The following is a 17,580-nucleotide window of genomic DNA, read 5'->3' as shown; positions in this document are numbered from 1 at the left end:
GTCTTACCCAATAAATCTCTTGTGTGAGGCTTTCACGCAGTATGACCTTTTGGTTCTCCTTGGCTCCTGGCTGCCAGAATACCTTTCCCTTCAGAGCTGCAACATTTGCATTGGTGAAACCTTTCCCCTCAGAGCTATAACACTTACAATCCAGGGCATCCCCAAGACTCACAGGGGACTGAGGGAAGACTATAAAACATTCCCTTAACCACTTCCATGATGGAACATTTTATTTAGAACAACCCAAATCCATGGCCCTGCCTCATGATCACTCATATTTAGCTCAGAAGGAAATAATGTTTTGAAGTACAATATTTTGTGCTGACAAATATGAATTTTGAGCAGGGAATTGTCACAATGAAGACTTGAAGAAATTAGGAAATGTATGTATTCTATAGAGAGTCATGAAGAAGTGTGGTTTGGGCAATAGAATGTGAGTTAACAGTAATAAACCTGGAGATATTTGAAGAGACTCTTTACAGAAAGTGTCTTTGGTGTCCCTATAGAACAACCTGTCCCTCTAGGCACAAGACAGGACTCTCATATGAAGGTCTCCAGAGGGGGAAGCATGAAAAAGGTCAGAGTGGTATTTCTAGGTTTTATGTCTTGCTTCAGGAGATAAGAGCAGGGAGAAGGTTGGGGAGGAGAAAGGAGCAGGGAGAAAGTGGGGGAGTTCTTCCTTCTTCTGCTTTTATCTCATGTGGTGTTATGCTTGGGGGTAACATGCCCTAAAGCTTATCATAAAAAGAAATTAATTATTACCATTTTGCCTCATTGTTTGTTTTCTGCATTCTCCTTAAATAATCAGTATTATTTGTCTTTACAAGGCTAAAAATTAAAATCATATCTTTGAAAGTGAAATTATTAACTGCTTACTGATTATCAGACCTTTTTTACTTATTAGATTAGTGGCTCCTATCCACTTATAAATATCCTTATTAAATGTTTGGTTTCTCTCTTGAGTTTTTCAAAGATATGCTGACTAAATTTATGTTAACTTGGCACATTAGAGTCATTTTCGAGGAGGGACCTTCAATAGTGAAAATGCTCCCATAAGTTTGGCCAGTGAGCAAGCCTCTGGTGTCTTTTCTTGATTGATAATTCATGTAGTCAGACCCAGTCCATTGTGGGTTGCATCACACTGGGCTGGTAGTCCTGGGTTCTACAAGAAAGAAAGCTGAGCAAGCCATAAGAAACAAGCTAGTGAAAAGTTCCCCATAATGCCCTCTGCATCATCTCCTGTCTCCAAGTCCCTGCCTGACATTCCTGCCTTGGCTTCCCTCAGTAAAGGTTATATAACCTTTAGGGTAAAACAAACCCTTTTGTCTCTGAGATCATGGTGTGTTAGCCCAGCAATAGAAACACTAAGGTAGTATGTATTCCTATAGATACTCTGTTTGGTGATGGTGTGTTATCCCAGCCATAGAAGCCCTAAGATGGAAGGTATCTGTAGAGATGTTCTGTTTGGTGATGGTGTGTTATCCCAGTCATAGAAACCCTGAGATAGAGAGTATTCCTAGAGATTCTTTTTTCATCCTTTTTTAATTGTAAGCATACTTTTATTGATTCTTTGGAACTTTATACTACACACCTCAATCCCACTCTTTTCCCTGTCCCTCTGTATCCACCCTTTACCCTGGTAACATCACCCAAAGGAAAACTTAAATAACAAAAATAAAAGTATTAATTAAAATGAAAACCAAAAAGCAAGCAAACAAACAACAAAAACCACTTCCCTGGTGCTAGTCAGAGAGCCACTATTACGGTGAGCAAATACATAGTGTGGTAGGAAAGAGAGAAACAGAACGTTTCACACCCTGAAGACAGAAGAGTTAAAAAATGGCGAGGAGCAGGCTGATGTGGGAGGCTTGAATGACACCCAGGAGCATGGTGATGTCTGGGCCTAGGCTGCTGCTGGGGTTCATGACTCTAATGCAGCCATAGTCTCTGTTGATGTCCATGACTCCTGGTACCACCAATGGCCAAGAGGATAGGGCTATACCTCACCAGGGCAGCACAATAGAGCTGACCCTGTTGGTGGAAGGAGAGGTGAGCCGAAGTTGTGATCATGGGATTTCTCATCTGTCAGGTGGAGGCATGGGTGGGGGAGAGCTGGCTCCCCTCATTCCTCACCACCTAAGACAGATGAAGGAGCTGACCATCTTCCTAACCAGCTGCAGCACTCAGGGAAGCATGCTCTGCTCATCACCTGGGCACCAAAGTAGAGTTGACCCTGCAAATAGGGGTATGGATGAGCCAGCCCTGAGAATGTGAGTGTGGGAGATGAGGCCTTGCTCCTCATCTGCTCTATGATGGTGTGGGTGAGAGAGAGATGCCCTCCCCCTGTCCTTCACTGCCTGTGGCAGGTGGGAAAGCTGTCCCTGCCCATCACCAGCTGGCAGCACTTGGGAGAGTGGCCCCTGCACCTTGCCTGGGCAACACACAGTAGAACTGGCCCTGATGCTATAGGTGTGGAAAAGCCAATCCTGGGGACATGAAAGCAGGAGACCTGGCCCCGCAAGGAGTGAACTAGCTATGGCAGTGTTGGAGAGCTCACTCTGGTGGTGAAGAAAAGGGAGAGCTGGCAGGCTGGCCAACCCTGCAACTACTAAGGCCCACCCCAACATCCACCTCATCTATAATCTGCTTGAGCACCTAAAGGGACTGCTCCTAGAGACCCAAGGCTGCAAAATCTCTGAGACACAAGGCAACAGCTGGATAGCCACGAGAGTCTCAGTGAGGACTCAGCATCGATACTGTAGCTGTTGGAGCCCAAAAGACTATATAAGTGTATACGTACACATCCACATGAAATAACCTGTTTTGCAGAGCTGCAGGAACACTTGTCTTTTGGAAAAGTCACTGTCATATCTGTGGAAGCCTTGTGAAGCCATGATTCTTCCCTTTGAAATGAGATTCATTCCCCAAATACCTCAACAGTGTGACTTCTACACAGGTAATGAAGCAACCTTGCTCCATTCCCCCACATGAGGAGGCCTTGGAGCAATGGCATTCAGTCTTTGTTCTCGCCGTCAAATTTACATAGAGTCAGTCTCACAGAATTACCTGCTAACAGACCACACAAAAATTTCTATAGAAGACAGGCACTGAGCAGGAAGGCAGCATGCCCCACCTTTGCTAACAAACAAATCTCAGTGTCCTCAAATTTGGTTATCACTAAAATGATTAGAGGAGGAGAATGGGGGAATCCGGTATTCAGGGATGTTTAGTAACTTGATCTACTGGTTTGGAATGTCAGATACCTCCCCTTTAATGCTGGATCTTTCCTGGGTCAGGCCACCTGTTCTGGAGTGCTGCTTTGTCAGGTTCTATCTGCCCTTTTTGTGATTTTGATACATGAATTATTGTCCTTGCCTGTGGAATTTTCTAACTATACCTGTAAAACTAGAAACCTCGTGCAGATCAGCCCTTACTCTTCTCCTCCTCCTCCTTGCTGCTTCTTCGACTTCTTCCCCTTACTCTTTTTTTCTTCTGCCTATTCTTCCCCTTTTCCTTTTCTTCTCTCCGCCCTTTCATTTCACTTTCTCCCCTCACACAAAAAAATAAAGAACATGCAGAAGTAACGTATTTGAGTTAATTTTTTACCCTCAGATTCTTGCCTGGCATAGATATCCAATTCTGAGCCCTGAGGGAGTCCTGAGGCTAGTACTCAAGGCCCCCAATATGTAGCAGAAACCAGAGGCCTCAAACCAGACCAATGAATTTTTCAATGAAAACTTGCAAATAAAGATACATGGATAAAAGTGTTTACTGCATGGTTCACTATGTCACCCTACAGTTCTCATGATGAGATTGTTTTTTCCTTCTTTTCTTTTTTCCTCTTATGTTTATTTTATTTTATTTGGGAGGTTTCCAGGGCAAAGGGCTGATGAGAAGGGAAAGGGATAGAGATGCATGATATAAAAGACACAAATAATAAGTAACAAGAAAGTTAAAAGAAAAAGAAAAAAGAAATATATTATCATTATTTTTTTTCTTACTTAGTTTTTATTCATAATCATAAACTTAACTCTGCAATCCAGCTAGACTTGAAGGGGAATGAGGAAAATATGGAACCCAAAGAACTTCAGTGAGAGCAGAGATTACAGGGTACTGCGAGCAGATGGGGCTGGGGTGCTCTCCTGAGCTACAGAAGGAATGGTCTGGTGGGTAAGAAGCCCGCAAGTCAAAAGAACTAGAGTTGTCCACAGTCGGAAATGGTGATCTTCTTGCTGGTCTTGCCATTCCTGGACCCAAAACGCTCCATGGCTTCCACAATGTTCATGCCTTCTTTCACCTTCCCAAAGACCACATGTTTGCCATCCAGCCACTCAGTCTTGGTGGTGCAGATAAAAAACTGGGAACCGTTTGTGTTTGGTCCAGCATTTGCCATGGACAAGATGCCAGGACCTGTATGCTTCAGGATGAAGTTCTCATCCTCAAATTTTTCTCCGTAGATGGATCTGCCGCCAGTGCCATTATGGCGTGTGAAGTCACCACCCTGGCACATGAATCCTGGAATAATCCTGTGAAAGGAAGAACCCTTATATCCAAATCCTTTCTCTCCAGTGCTCAGAGCACGAAAGTTTTCTGCTGTCTTTGGAACTTTGTCTGCAAACAGCTCGAAGGAGACGCTGCCCAAGGGCTCGCCATCGGCCGCGATGTCGAAGAACAAGGTGGGGTTGACCATGGCTGCAGCAAGCGGTGAAAGGGGACAGCGGCGTCTGCAAAGCCTATATTATCATTATTTAGCATGTACATATTGATTTCCAGTGCCACAAAAATTTAATGACAGATACATAAATGATAACTAGATGATAGATATGTAGGTAGATAGATAGATGATAGATAGATAGATAGATGATATAATAAATAGATACAAAGACAAATATGATAATAACTATGTATGTGTGTGTATTTACCATCCCCCTTCTATTAAAATTTAGATAGAAAAACCTAATTTCTCTTTTGTGTTAATCTGTGTTTCCTGATTTGCTCAGATCTGTAAATAGAGACTGCTTCTTCATTTCCTGACTGCCCAGACCCAAATAATCATACAGAAATAATATTAATACAACACCTTTTGACCTATTAGCTCAGGCTTTTTATTAACTAACTCATACATCTTAAACTAATCCATTTGTATTATTTTACATTTTACCATGATGCTTATGCTTCTTGGGCTGCTACATGGCATCTGCTTCCTTCAGCAGCTACATGGCATCTCCCTGACTTCACCTACTCTCTCTTTATATCTCTTTGAGACTGGCTATATTTTGCCCTGCCATAGGCCAAAGCAGCTTTATTCATTAACCAATAAAAGCAACACATATACAGAAGGACATCCCACATCATCTCCCCTTTTCTGTATCATTAGAAAAAAAGTTTTAGCTTTAACATAATAAAATTACATATAGAATAACAGTTATCAAGCAAGGATTACAGTTATATTTATATCTAATTTATATTTTGTACGAACTAAGGAAAACTATAACTATCTGTATTCAATTCCAACAAAGACCCCAAAAGGATCTAAGGATCCCCAAAAGGATCTAAGGATATTACCTAAGCTGACAAGACATGCATTGTACACAACTTTCAAAACTCTAGAATTGACAGAGAATTCTTGCTGCCTGGACAGCTCTTCTATAACATTGGGCATCCATCTTCAGCCTATGGGCCCATAGTATCTGGCAAACTTTTCCATGAAATTTGGAAAAAATTCTTCACCTATATTGGCAATTTATCAGTCACTTTCTTCTACATCCTGCAGAATGTCTGCCAGACTCTTTCATGAAGCAGGAACCCTGAAAAACTGTCTCACCTTCTTTAGGCAATTCAGCAGCCATTTTTCTGTAGGCCCTGCATTTGCATTTTATACAGCATACCATCAAGCAGTCCAGCAAGAGCAGTTTCTTGCCCAAATGGCTAGCCTTATCAATTGAAGGCAAATACCATAATGAGTTTCTTCAATGCTCATCAACCTTTCTAAAGAAACTGGTACTGCCAGAAACAGACATATCTCACTGTTGAGAAAAGTCTAAGTTCTTAAAATATTTTAAATGTCATATTCTGCAAGTCTTTGAAGTGTCGAAGATTATCCATCTAATTTGAATATATCTCTGTATATCTGGAAAGCCTAACAAATGTGACTACAAATCTGACTATTATAGATGACTATCAATTAATCTGTATTTATTTCTTAACTATACATTACATTTTTAAGTGAACGGTATAAACACAATACCTTAAGAGCAGAATTACATATACACAGTGTAACAATATTGACCTTAAATTTGTATCGGTAAATACCAAGATCCATATCAATGCAAAGTATTCATTTCTATATCATATCCCCCTTATTTTTTTAGAAATTGATTATGACCATTAATCATTTATAGTCAGCCCCTTTTAAATGAAAACAAACTTTTGTAACAATCATTTTGGGAATTTGGGCATAGTTTTCTCCAAACTGCTTCCTGCTTTTTCTTGGGTGAGGTATTTCTAGGATTCATAGAGACCTCTCAGGGAGTTTTGTTCTATCAAACCACATTGGCCTGGAAGGAATCCACAGGTTCTCATCTTCTGTGGAAACAAAAGCAGAATCTCTTTTCCAAAGCAACATATCCTTGACCCAAATTTTGAAGTCAAGATACCTTTATGTTTATGTTGGTTTAACTTAGCAGCCTCCAGAAACAAATGTCTCTCTGCGGTGAAAAAATTTAAAGAAAACACAATAATATACATAATATAGACTCTTTGTGTATATTTCATCTTTATGTGGCTCATTTTTCTTTACTCCTTTTATCTATGTCTGTCTTTACTCTTTTATATTACTTTTATTGTCTCTTCAAAGATTTTCAGTTTTTTATACTATTTTCCTCTCTTCCAAGCCTACATGCATTTATAAACACACATTTAGAGTTTTTTATGTCTGAATCTGTTTTTATTGCATATCTATAAACATTTTCTGACCAGGAACACTTTTTTTTTAATTTATTTATTTATTAAGGATTTCTGCCTCGTCCCCGCAACCGCTTCCCATTTCCCTCCCCCTCCCCCGATCAAGTCCCCCTCCCTCATCTGCTCGAAGAGCAATCAGGGTTCCCTGACCTGTGGGAAGCCCAAGGACTGCCCACTTTTTTTTAATGCTAAGCAGCCCTGGCTAGGACCAACTCTGTGGCCCTGCCTGTTTGCTCTGCTTAGTCCAACATGGTGGAGGTATATTCACTGCATTTATGAGCTGTGCTCACCGCCCTTACCTCAGGGATGCAGCTGGTCTGTGTTGTCACTAAGCAACTAGTAGTAGTTGCTCACAAACACTATTCAAGTGCAGGATACCCCCCCCAAAAAAAATAGACAGAGTTTGTGCTGCCAGCACTAACCTAACTTAAAGAAGTCATGCAGTCATGGGTTTTTGATCCTACTGCACGTACTGGCTTTGTGGGAGCCTAGGCAGTTTAGATGCTCACCTTACTAGACCTGGATGGAGGTGGGTGGTCCTTGGACTTCCCACAGGGCAGGGAACCCTGACTGCTCTTTGGGCTGACGGGCGAGGGGGACTTGACTGGGGGAGGGGGAGGGAATGGGAGGCGGTGGCGGGAAAGAGACAGAAATCTTTAATAAATAAATAAATTTTAAAAAAAAAGAAGTCATGCAGTCTTTGCTGCTAATGCTGAGTCAGGAAACCTTCCCTTAAAGGAGCCACACCAGAAAACAGAGCCTATCTGAGAAAAGGTGGCTACCAAGAAGCTCCAATTATCTCCCATCTTTGTGGGTCTAAAAGCCCTTTTTTTTAAAGTTTTTTTAGTTCTTATATGGGTCTATGCCCCTGTGTTGGGTGTCATTTTGTAAACAGAGACTATTCATTCATTTCCTGGCCACCCAGATTGTTCACACAGAAAGAAAATTAATTTTAACATTGTTTGGTCTATTAGCTCAGGCTTCTTATTAACTCTTACATCTTAAATTAACCTATTTCTATTATTTTACATTTTTCCATGATGCTCGTGGTTTGTTACCGCTTGCTTCTTGGGCTGTTACAAGACATCACCCTGACTTCACTCCAGCCTGGTTATATTCTTCCCTGTCATAGGCCAAAGCAGCTTTATCTATTAACCAACAAAAGCAATATATATACAGAAGGACATCCCACATCACAGATCAATCCTTATTATTCTATAATTTTTAATATTTTAGAGGAGAGAACTCATCCCTGCAGCTTGCACCTTGATTTCTGAATTGGGGAAGAGAGGACACTGTCTCGTCTTATTGAATGCTTTGTCTTCTTTACACAAGGACTGGTTCAGTGGAAGGCACACAGTCTTATAGCACAGGATAAATGCTGGACCTCCTGTCTAGTCTCAGTGGAAGGATAAATACTGGACCTCCTTCCTGGCCTTGATGGAAGGCACACGGCCCTATAGTGCAGGATAAACACTAGATCTCCTGCCCAGTCTCAGTGGAAGATACATGGCCCCATAGCACAGGATAAACACTGGAACCCCTACCCAGTCTCAGTGGGAGGCACACAGCCCTATATCACGGGATAAATACTGGAACCCCTGCCCAGTCTCAGTGGAAGGCACACAGTCCTATTGCACAGGATAAATGCTAGAACCCCTGCCCTGCCTTTTTTCATGCTTGGCTGCATCACAGGGCTGCAACTTGTTCTCCTCCTGGGTGATAAAATAGATTAAATTCTTCCTATGTCATTACCATCCCATGAGCAAATTCAAATCACTATACACCCTGAAGAGGGGTGCTTTTCACACTGTAAAAGTTAATTGACCTTTATTTGTACAGAAGTCTTGGAAGAAAATTAGCAGAAAATGTACTGTGATAGACCATGCATTTTTGTTTAAAGGAGTATTCCAACTCATCAAGATCTCCAAGAAGTGTACAGCAGTCTTCATAATAGTGAAGACTAGAGTATCCTGTGCCCCTTACCTGCTGAGTTGAAGAGGAAAATGTGAGATTGCATACATCATTCACCATAAAAAGTAGCGGAGTTGAGTGAAAGAAGTTTGTTACAAAAGGCTACACACTGAACCTCTCATTTACATGATATGCTTAGAATAGGCAAAGCCATAGTTAAGTGATGTCAGCACTGGTGCAATGGGGAGAATAAGGAGATTGCTATCAGATACAAGACTTCATTTTGTAGTGACAAACTGCTCCATTGTTAACTAGGCATGATAGGGATACAACTGGATCACTACATTAAAAGCCACTGAATTCCCACTCTAAAAAATCAAAGACTGCTTTGTCAATGTATTGAAACGAAGTCTCATCCTTGTGGCCTCATCCTTGCTAAAGGCAAAGGAAGGAATCACAAGCCTTGCCTAGGTATCCTGAGAGGCAGCTCCATCTCCAGTTTTAGTGTCCTTCCATGGCCCACTCTATGCAGGAAAAGGCCATCTTTGGGTTAATAAATTTACAGTGACAAGATTCTGACTCACGGTGTGACACCAGGACCATGGTCAAAAATTCCTGAAAGGTAAAGACTCCCTCTGGATGAATAGAGTCATTTTATCCCTGTCTGCTTGAGACCACAATACCTAGCCCCTCTGTGTCTGCTCTTGGGGCCTGGGTGGGAAAAGAGTGGGGGGGGGGAGGACAGGAAAATGGCTGGACTAAGCTCTTCTCAACATGGCATTCTCTTTCTGCTGAATCTTAGTTTTCTCTTCAGACTTCACCAACTTTTTGTATACTTTTAGTTCGACATTTTAAGTGTTCCCTTTTTGGGTAAATCTGCTGTGTAGCAGCTTCCTCTGAATTGAAGTATCCCATCTTGGACAGAGGCTCATTATGAGTAAAGAAGTAGACAACTCAAAAGTCTCATGAAGTCCCTAAAAATTACCATGATCACTAAGTCCCTCATTCTCCAAGGTTATATAAGCAGCTGGAACTGTCAAGGAGGGAGGCTGGAATCTCTCAAGACACCAAAAGTCATGGATCGAAAACCATTGCTGCAGCTCTAATGAGTTGTCATTTATACTGAGGAGGACTCTTGATGACACAACTTTCTTTGAGTTACCCATGTTCCTGGAAGTAACCCCTCACCCAAACTTTTTAAGTAACCCTAATAAATCCCTTGATTCACTGAGTAACAGTTGGTGGTATTGTTACTTGGACTCTGGTTACTTTCCTCACTGTGGAAAGTAGAAGTTTGTTCATGTCTCCCCAGGAATAGTATCATCCAACAGAAGCCATTCTTTGCTGTGTCTTATGACATCTTATGGTTCAGTATTGCTTGCTGAATCCTGGTGGAACAATAAATTAAAAAGACTTGTTCATAGCTGGAATGCCACTGCCCATTATTTTAAAGTTAATGTTAATGGAAGGCATAGGTCAAAGATAATCCATTAATAGTGTTTGCTTAAAGTCCCACTACAGCAAAGATAGCCACAGTTTGCTGCACAAGAAAGAGTAGAATACAAGCAGTATATACCATGTAGTCAGCTGCCACTGTGGAGAGTGTCCTTTTCAACTAGTCTGTTTTATACTCAACAACGGTTTGAATAAGTCATGCCTCCCACAGACTCTTGTATTTGAATGCTTGGTCCCCAGTTAGGAAAACCATTTCAGAAGTTCTGTGGAATATTATTTTAAGATGTGTTTGCTTATGCTGTGGGATATTTGTTTAATGATTCAAAGATGTGCTGCATTCTTTTATGTTGCATTTATTTAAGCCTATGAAGCTGTGTTATTGTGCCTGCCTAGAACACCTGATTGGTTTAATAAAGAGCTGAACAGCCAATAGCTAAACAGGAGAGAGAAATAGGCAGGGCTGCCAGGGAGAGATAAAAAATAGAAAGAAAGGATGAGAGGCTAGAAGAGCCAAAAAGAGAAGGAGGAGGACATCAGGGAACAGCTACCCAGCTACACACAAGCCATGAAATAAGAAATGAAGAAAGTAAAATAGAATATAGAAAGGTAAAAACCCAGAGGCAAAAAGTAGAAGGGATAATTTAAGTTAAGAAAAACTGGCTAGGAACAAGGCAAGTTAAGGCCAGGCATTCATAAGAAAGGATAAGCCTCTGCATGGTTTATTTGGGAGTTGGATGGCAGTTCCCCCAAAGAATAAATGTCAAAAAAAAATTTAAAAAGGAAAACAACAACAGTTGCATGGAAGGTTATGAAGGCTTTAGTAAGTGGAGTTTTGCTGGAGGAAGCACCTCACTGGGGTGAGCCATAAGTTTTTATAGCTTCACATCAGTTGCTACCCTCACTGATTTCTGAAAGCAATGAAGTCAATCTTTTTGATTCTTGCAAATGGGCCTTTCCTGCCATGATGGATGGACTTTTTCCCTCTGGAACTATAAATGAAAAAAAAAAAACACTTCCTTCTCTAAGCTGCTTTATGTTGGGTTATCAAAGCAAAACAAAAGTAACTAATTGTTATGATTAAATGACTCCAATTTAATGTTCAGCATAGGCATGTAATCTTCTAAGGCACCCATAGGCAGACAGAATCAGAAAATATGGTGGACTCAGCAACTTCCCAAGAAAGTATATTTTAGGAATTGTACTAAATGCACAGCTTAAACTGGCATCTTATCAGAATGCCTACTACAAACCCCTTGATTCTGCCATTCTGCATGTGTGATGCTGAAGATCTGAATCCAAGGCTTTGTACTCACTAGGCAGGTGTTCTACCCCTGAGCTACATCCATAGCTTGAGATTTTTTTTCACCTTCATGGAGCCTAGCCCAGATTGCCCATGAACATTCTATGTAGATGTAGGTGACTGAACTCTTGATCCTCTTGTTTTCTCCTCCCAAGTGTGTGAGTCCCCACACCCAGCTGGTAATATCTTAGTAGGAAACATGTATTAGATGGAAAATTATAGGTATAAGAATCCAGATAAGGCATTGTGGAGACAGCTCAGAAGAAAAATGCTTGCAAAATCATTGTGAGAACCTAAGATCCAGACCCATTTAAAAATGCCAAGCACAGTGCTTGCCCCAGCCTTTCACTGCTGTGATAAAATGTTATGTTGGAAACAATTCTGAGGATAAATTGGTTTATTTTAGCTTCTGGTCCTAGAAAGATGGAGTCAGTTGTGTCTACATGAGCCTCTGGGGAAAATTTTTTCCTCAAACCACAGCAGTGGCACAAGTGTATTATTTCAGCACTGAAGATGTTAAGATAGGTGGATGACTAGGGCTCTCTTGGCAGCCCACCTCACCTAGCTGGTGAGTTTCAGGCCAGTCAGACACCGTGTCTCAAAACAAGAGGGCAGCACCTGAAGCTGACCTCTAGGCCCCCTAAACACACAAACCCAAAAGCCAGGTAAGACACCGTCTGTGTTTTCAACAACTTGTTCTCCTACTCTCGCTCCTGCTCCCTCTCTCGCTCAGGATTTCCGTGAGCTTGCCCCTCTTGCTTCCTTCTTTAAATGCCATTGTTTCTTCTCTGTCATTCTTTTTCATAGAGGATAAGCAAGACTCAGGATACTATTTATTCTGGAGGTTCTTATTATTTAAATACATGATCTTTGTAGAGAAACACAACAGAGAGACACAACAGAATAGTCTTTATAATGTGCACCCTAAATACCCACAGTTCCTAGTCTCAGCTCACTCTCAAGTAAAGGACAGTAATGTTAATGAGCACACAGTTTTCATTCACACCCCTGCCTTCTCGTTAACTGTCCCCCTAGCTTCTGGTGCAAATTCTCAAAAGTAAGGTGAGCCTTTTGTTTGTATAGAGCAGGACTGCTTACATTCCTTCCTTCCAGGAGCCTCCACAGCCACAATACTATAGAAGTAACTAAATAATACTCTACGAACTGCAAGCTTTCTCAGAGGAAACACTGGGCTGGTGAAAATGTACTATTTGGATCAATTTTGTGTCCATTTATTCTTTTAAAATCACACTACAGACAGTTTAATAGTAGAGGAAATTCCTGATGATTATCTGTAAGAGAAAGAGTTATCCCATGCTAGACAAACAACACTCCAACTCTAACATAAACATTTGCCTGAGCTGAATTGTGTAGAAGTTTGTCCAAAGTGCAGCACACCAAGGTCTAAGCCAGGAAGGGGGCAATTACAGAGCCCTGTAAACATTACATGATAACCTCAGAGAGTCATACCAAGGCATCCCTAGAGAATGAAGATAATTGGCCAATGCTCTTCAACATGAACACCCATGACAAGGCAACCCACATCTTCCGAAGGCAGACTGAGTGAGAGCTTTTAGTGTTTATGTGCTTTATTTGCTAGAAGGAGAAAGCAGGGGAAACAGAAAATGACCAGGGTCAATTATTCATCTCTCTTCTACCATTTTTCCAGAACATAAAAATGTAGTCCCCCAAATGACATTCCGCATAGAGATTTATCTCTCAGACATACATCAAGGTATACCGACACACAAAATGTCCAACCAAATCGTCTCTTCAGTTGTGACATTTCATTTCCTCATTCCTCTGGGAAACATTATGGCTGTTTTTCCTTTAAAAAAAATGAATACTTCTAAACTAAAGGTTTAAATCTCCAAAACCACTCAAAGGCTTTAACATAGAAGTGCACTCCAGGGCTGGAGAACAGAGCATGGGTTCCTCACGTGACTGAGAAATACAGAATGAGAAAGGATGGTGGCTGCCAGATTACTCTACAAAGGCTGAACCTCTGGACATGTTTTGGGAGCAAGTGAAGTTCTATTCACTATGACTGAAGGTCCAGTTTCTTATGGCTTATGAGAAAGTGAGAAAAGACCACTGCACTTTCTTCTGACGGCATCCTCCATGCTCTGCTGTTCCAGTCTGCTAGCTGCTAACTACAGATGTGACCAACCCCAGCACTGACCATATCTTTCCTGAGTTCCCTCCCCTCCCTGTGGAGCCTATCACCAATAATTAAAACTTTAATTTTCATTTAAACTTTGATGAACTGACTCTCTGAGATGGAATTTAGCTTTGAGTTTAGAGAGAGTGATGGCACTCTCTTATGCCCACTCCTTGCCTCAAGATTAGATCTTCCTGAATAGTGTCCAATTGTCTTTTTCTCCATGTACTTCTGCAACCCTAACTGAGGACTTTTTCCTCAGTTCTTTGCCTTACAATGGCCAGCCTCTTCCTGTCCTTAATCAGCTCTGCAGACAAGCTATAGCACTCCAGGCTGTTTGGTTGGGATCTGTCTCAAAGTGTGTCTGCTCAGTTCAGTTTTAATTCTTTCCTGGTCCTTTGCTTCAGAAATGGAAGGTAGACCAGCACTCTTCTCCATAACTTCTATTTCTTCACATAGTGGAATTTCCTAGACTTGGGAAGCTTTTCCGTGGAATGTTTTCCGTCTCGGGACACTTCCCTCCCTCCTGCAGGGAGAGCAAGCTCCACTCCAGGGCTTATTTATCATTTTTTAGGTTTTAGGTGGTAGTAGTGCTTCCTTCAACTTTCTGCAGTAGAGAATTGCATTCCTTTCTATCATACGTAGAACTATCGCCTAATCAGAAGGAAATGCCATCTTTTCTTGCCATCTCATCATTTTATGTAGTGATTAAGTCATATTTGTTGCAAACTGTTAATGTTCCCTAAGTGCTTTCAAGAAGGAGATTATATTAGTAGATTACAGGGTAATCCACAGAATTGAAAATGAACCAATCAGCCAAGGCTTGGGGATGAAGGAAGTAATAAAGCCATGACATCCCAGGTGTATGTTCACCATGTCTCCTCAAGCTCCACATAGCACTTCCTAAGCAGTGATTCTGTACAAAGATTTGCATCACAAGAGTATCTGTAATGGAAGAGGGTGTTGTAAGAGGAGCAGGCCATGTCCCACCACCTGACTAGCTTAACCCCTGAAATAACCACACAGAAATTGTATTAATTAAATTACTGCTTGGCCCATAAGCTCTAACCTCTTGTTGGCTAACTCTAACATCTTGATTCAACCCATTTCTATTAATGTGTATCACCACTTGACTGTGGCTTACCAGCATGAGTCTAACCAGCATCCATCTCATGCCAGAGAACCTGCCTGTTCTGCTTTCTTCCTCCTAGAATTCTGTTCTGTCTATTCTACCTATCTAAGTCTGCCCTATCAAAAGGCCAAGGCAGTTTCTTTATTCAACTAATGAAAGCCTACACCATTTCCCCTTTTTCTGTTTAAACAAAAAGAAAGGCTTTCACTTTAACATAATAAAATTACATATAACAAAACAGTTATCAAGCAAGAATTATAGTTACAATATTTATATCTATTTTATCTTTTATCATAACAAAGGAAAACTATAACTATAACTAACCATTCTTCAACTCCATCAAAGACTCCAGAAGGAGATAATATTACTTAAGTAAACAGGAAGTGCATTATAAGCAACTTCAAAAACTCTAGAAATGACAGAGACATCTCGCTGCCTGGACAGTCACCCAAAGTTTTTCTGTACTGTTTGGGCATCCATCTTCAGCCTACAGGCCCATAATATCCAGCAGACATTTCCATGAAGCAGAAAATTTCAAAGACAGTTGAGTCATTTTTTTCTGTATTTTGCAAAATGTCTCGCAGACTCTTTTATGAATCGGGAACCCTGAAAAACTATCTTACCTTTAGGCAAGTTCAGCAGTCCTCTCTCTGTGGGTTCTTCATGTCCAGTTTTATGCAACACTCCAGGCAAGAGTAGCTTCTTGCCCAAATGGTTAACCAACTCCATAAGGAGCCTCTTCGATGCCCATCTTCCTCTTGAAGTAGCAAGTACCACCAGGAGCAGACATGTCTCATTTTCATGAAAAACCCTAAGTTATTAAAACATTTAAAATTCTATATTCTGTAGTCTTTGAAAGATATGAAGAATGCCTATCTAATTGAAATATCTCTTTATATCTAGAAAATCTAACTAACATGACTACAAGCTTGACTATTATTGATGATTATTTATTGATAACCAATACATTATATTTTAAAATGAGCTATATAATCACAAAACCTTAATCAAGAGCAGAAATATATATACATATAACAAGATTGACCTTAAATTTATATCAATCAAGCAAAGTCCATACCAATGCAAATTATTCATCTCTATATCATATCCCCTTTTAAATGTTAAAGAACATTTAAAAACAATATTTGGGAATATGAACATACTTTTTTCTCTCCAAACTGCTTTGTGCTGTATGGGGGCACTGTTAATCAGTCTTTCATGGTGTATCCTGCTTGCTAGGTTCCTCTCAGTCAGCAGTTGAGCAAAGTAATTTTTTGAGGGTATTTATAGCAACCTTTCAGGAGGGCGGGGTCCATGAAACCATATTATTGGTCTGGGAACAATACACATGTTCTCAGCTTCTGTGAAAACAAAAGGAGAACCCCTTTTCCAAAACATCATATCTTTAGACCCAAATTCTGAAGTAATAATACATTTACAATATACATGCTGGTTTGGCTTAGCAGCCCAGACAATGAAACTTTTCTCTGTACTTAAAATTTAAAGAAAACATAATCCAGACTCGGTGAATTTTCCTTTTTTACATGGCTTATTTGTCTTTACTTCTTTTAATCTGTGACTATCTGTACTCTGTCTCTTTAAAGATTTTACCCTTTTTTAAAACATTAACATTATTTTATGAGTCTCTATTCTCTTTATCTTTTATCTTTCAAGTCTCTGTACATTTATTCAACATTGTGACCCATTTAGAGGTCTTTTATGTCCGAATCTGTCTTATTGCATTGTCCTTAATTCTCTGCTGTTTTGAAGAGCTTTTAACATGCTAAGCATCTAGGTTGCAGCTGCTCTGGATGTTGGCTCCAACTCTTTCCAATTTCAAAATGGTAAACTTACCATTTCTGCTAGCTCTGAGGCCGCCAGGTAGGAGCCATAGCCATACTCAGCACTTTAACTCTGAGAATGAGTTTTTTTTTTTTTTTTTATCTGAGTTACAGCCAAATCTGCCAGGCAGAGCACTGCACAGCCTGGAAACATCTCTCTGTATGACAGTGGAAATCTGCCATGCTCTCCTACTTGTGCATGCCTAGTAAACCTGATCCCACTGCCTGCCCAGACAGGGAGTGCTGAGTCACAGGCGTGGTCTCAATCAGTTTCCTCCCAACCCTAGTGGGCACAGAAACACCAGGGTCCCAAAAATGTCATTGAAATGCTTTGTAGCCGGAGTTCACACTGGAAGCACAGCCCAGGAAGCCACGTTTTAAAATGGCACAGTTTTTTTTTGGTATGGCTGCTGAGTCAGGAAATTCTCTCTGCAGTACACCACCAGCAAACAGCAAAAAAAAAAAAAAAAAAAAAACTGTGTTAAACCATCTCTCTCCTTTTTACGCTCTTTCAGGTTTTTAAGTGGATTTGGTCCATCACGTTGGGCACCACTCTGTAGTAAGAGGAGCAGGCTATGTCCTACCACCCGGCTAGCTTAACCCCCCTGAAATAACCACACAGAAATTGTATTAATTAAATTACTGCTTGGCCCATAAGCTCTAACCTCTTGTTGGTTAACTCTAACATCTTGATTCAACCCATTTCTATTAATGTGTATCACCACTTGACTGTGGCTTACCGGCATGAGTCTAACCAGTATCCCTCTCGGGCAGGAGAACCATAGCATCTGCCTGTTCTGCTTTCTTCCTCCCA

At 40.8% G+C, this 17,580-nt stretch overlaps 1 protein-coding gene across 1 annotated transcript; it reads right to left on the bottom strand.

Moving 5' to 3' along the window:
• Nucleotides 1–4,033: 4,033 nt before the first annotated feature.
• On the bottom strand, nucleotides 4,034–4,716 carry LOC121451698 (peptidyl-prolyl cis-trans isomerase A-like). Its single transcript, XM_041657412.1, has one exon. It carries the CDS (start codon nucleotides 4,688–4,690, stop codon nucleotides 4,196–4,198), a length of 495 nt encoding a protein of 164 aa, XP_041513346.1. The 5' UTR covers nucleotides 4,691–4,716; the 3' UTR covers nucleotides 4,034–4,195.
• Between the last annotated feature and the right edge of the window lie 12,864 nt (nucleotides 4,717–17,580).

This window comes from Microtus oregoni, unplaced genomic scaffold, assembly GCF_018167655.1.
Source record: "Microtus oregoni isolate MIOR12 unplaced genomic scaffold, Mior012 000008F_ref0000371, whole genome shotgun sequence".
NCBI classification, from domain to species: Eukaryota; Metazoa; Chordata; class Mammalia; order Rodentia; family Cricetidae; genus Microtus; species Microtus oregoni.
This window is presented reverse-complemented; position numbering and strand designations above follow the sequence as displayed.

Bases quoted from the DNA above. Each gene is read 5' to 3' on its own strand.
- LOC121451698 (XM_041657412.1), bottom strand. From the start codon at position 4,690: ATGGTCAACCCCACCTTGTTCTTCGACATCGCGGCCGATGGCGAGCCC.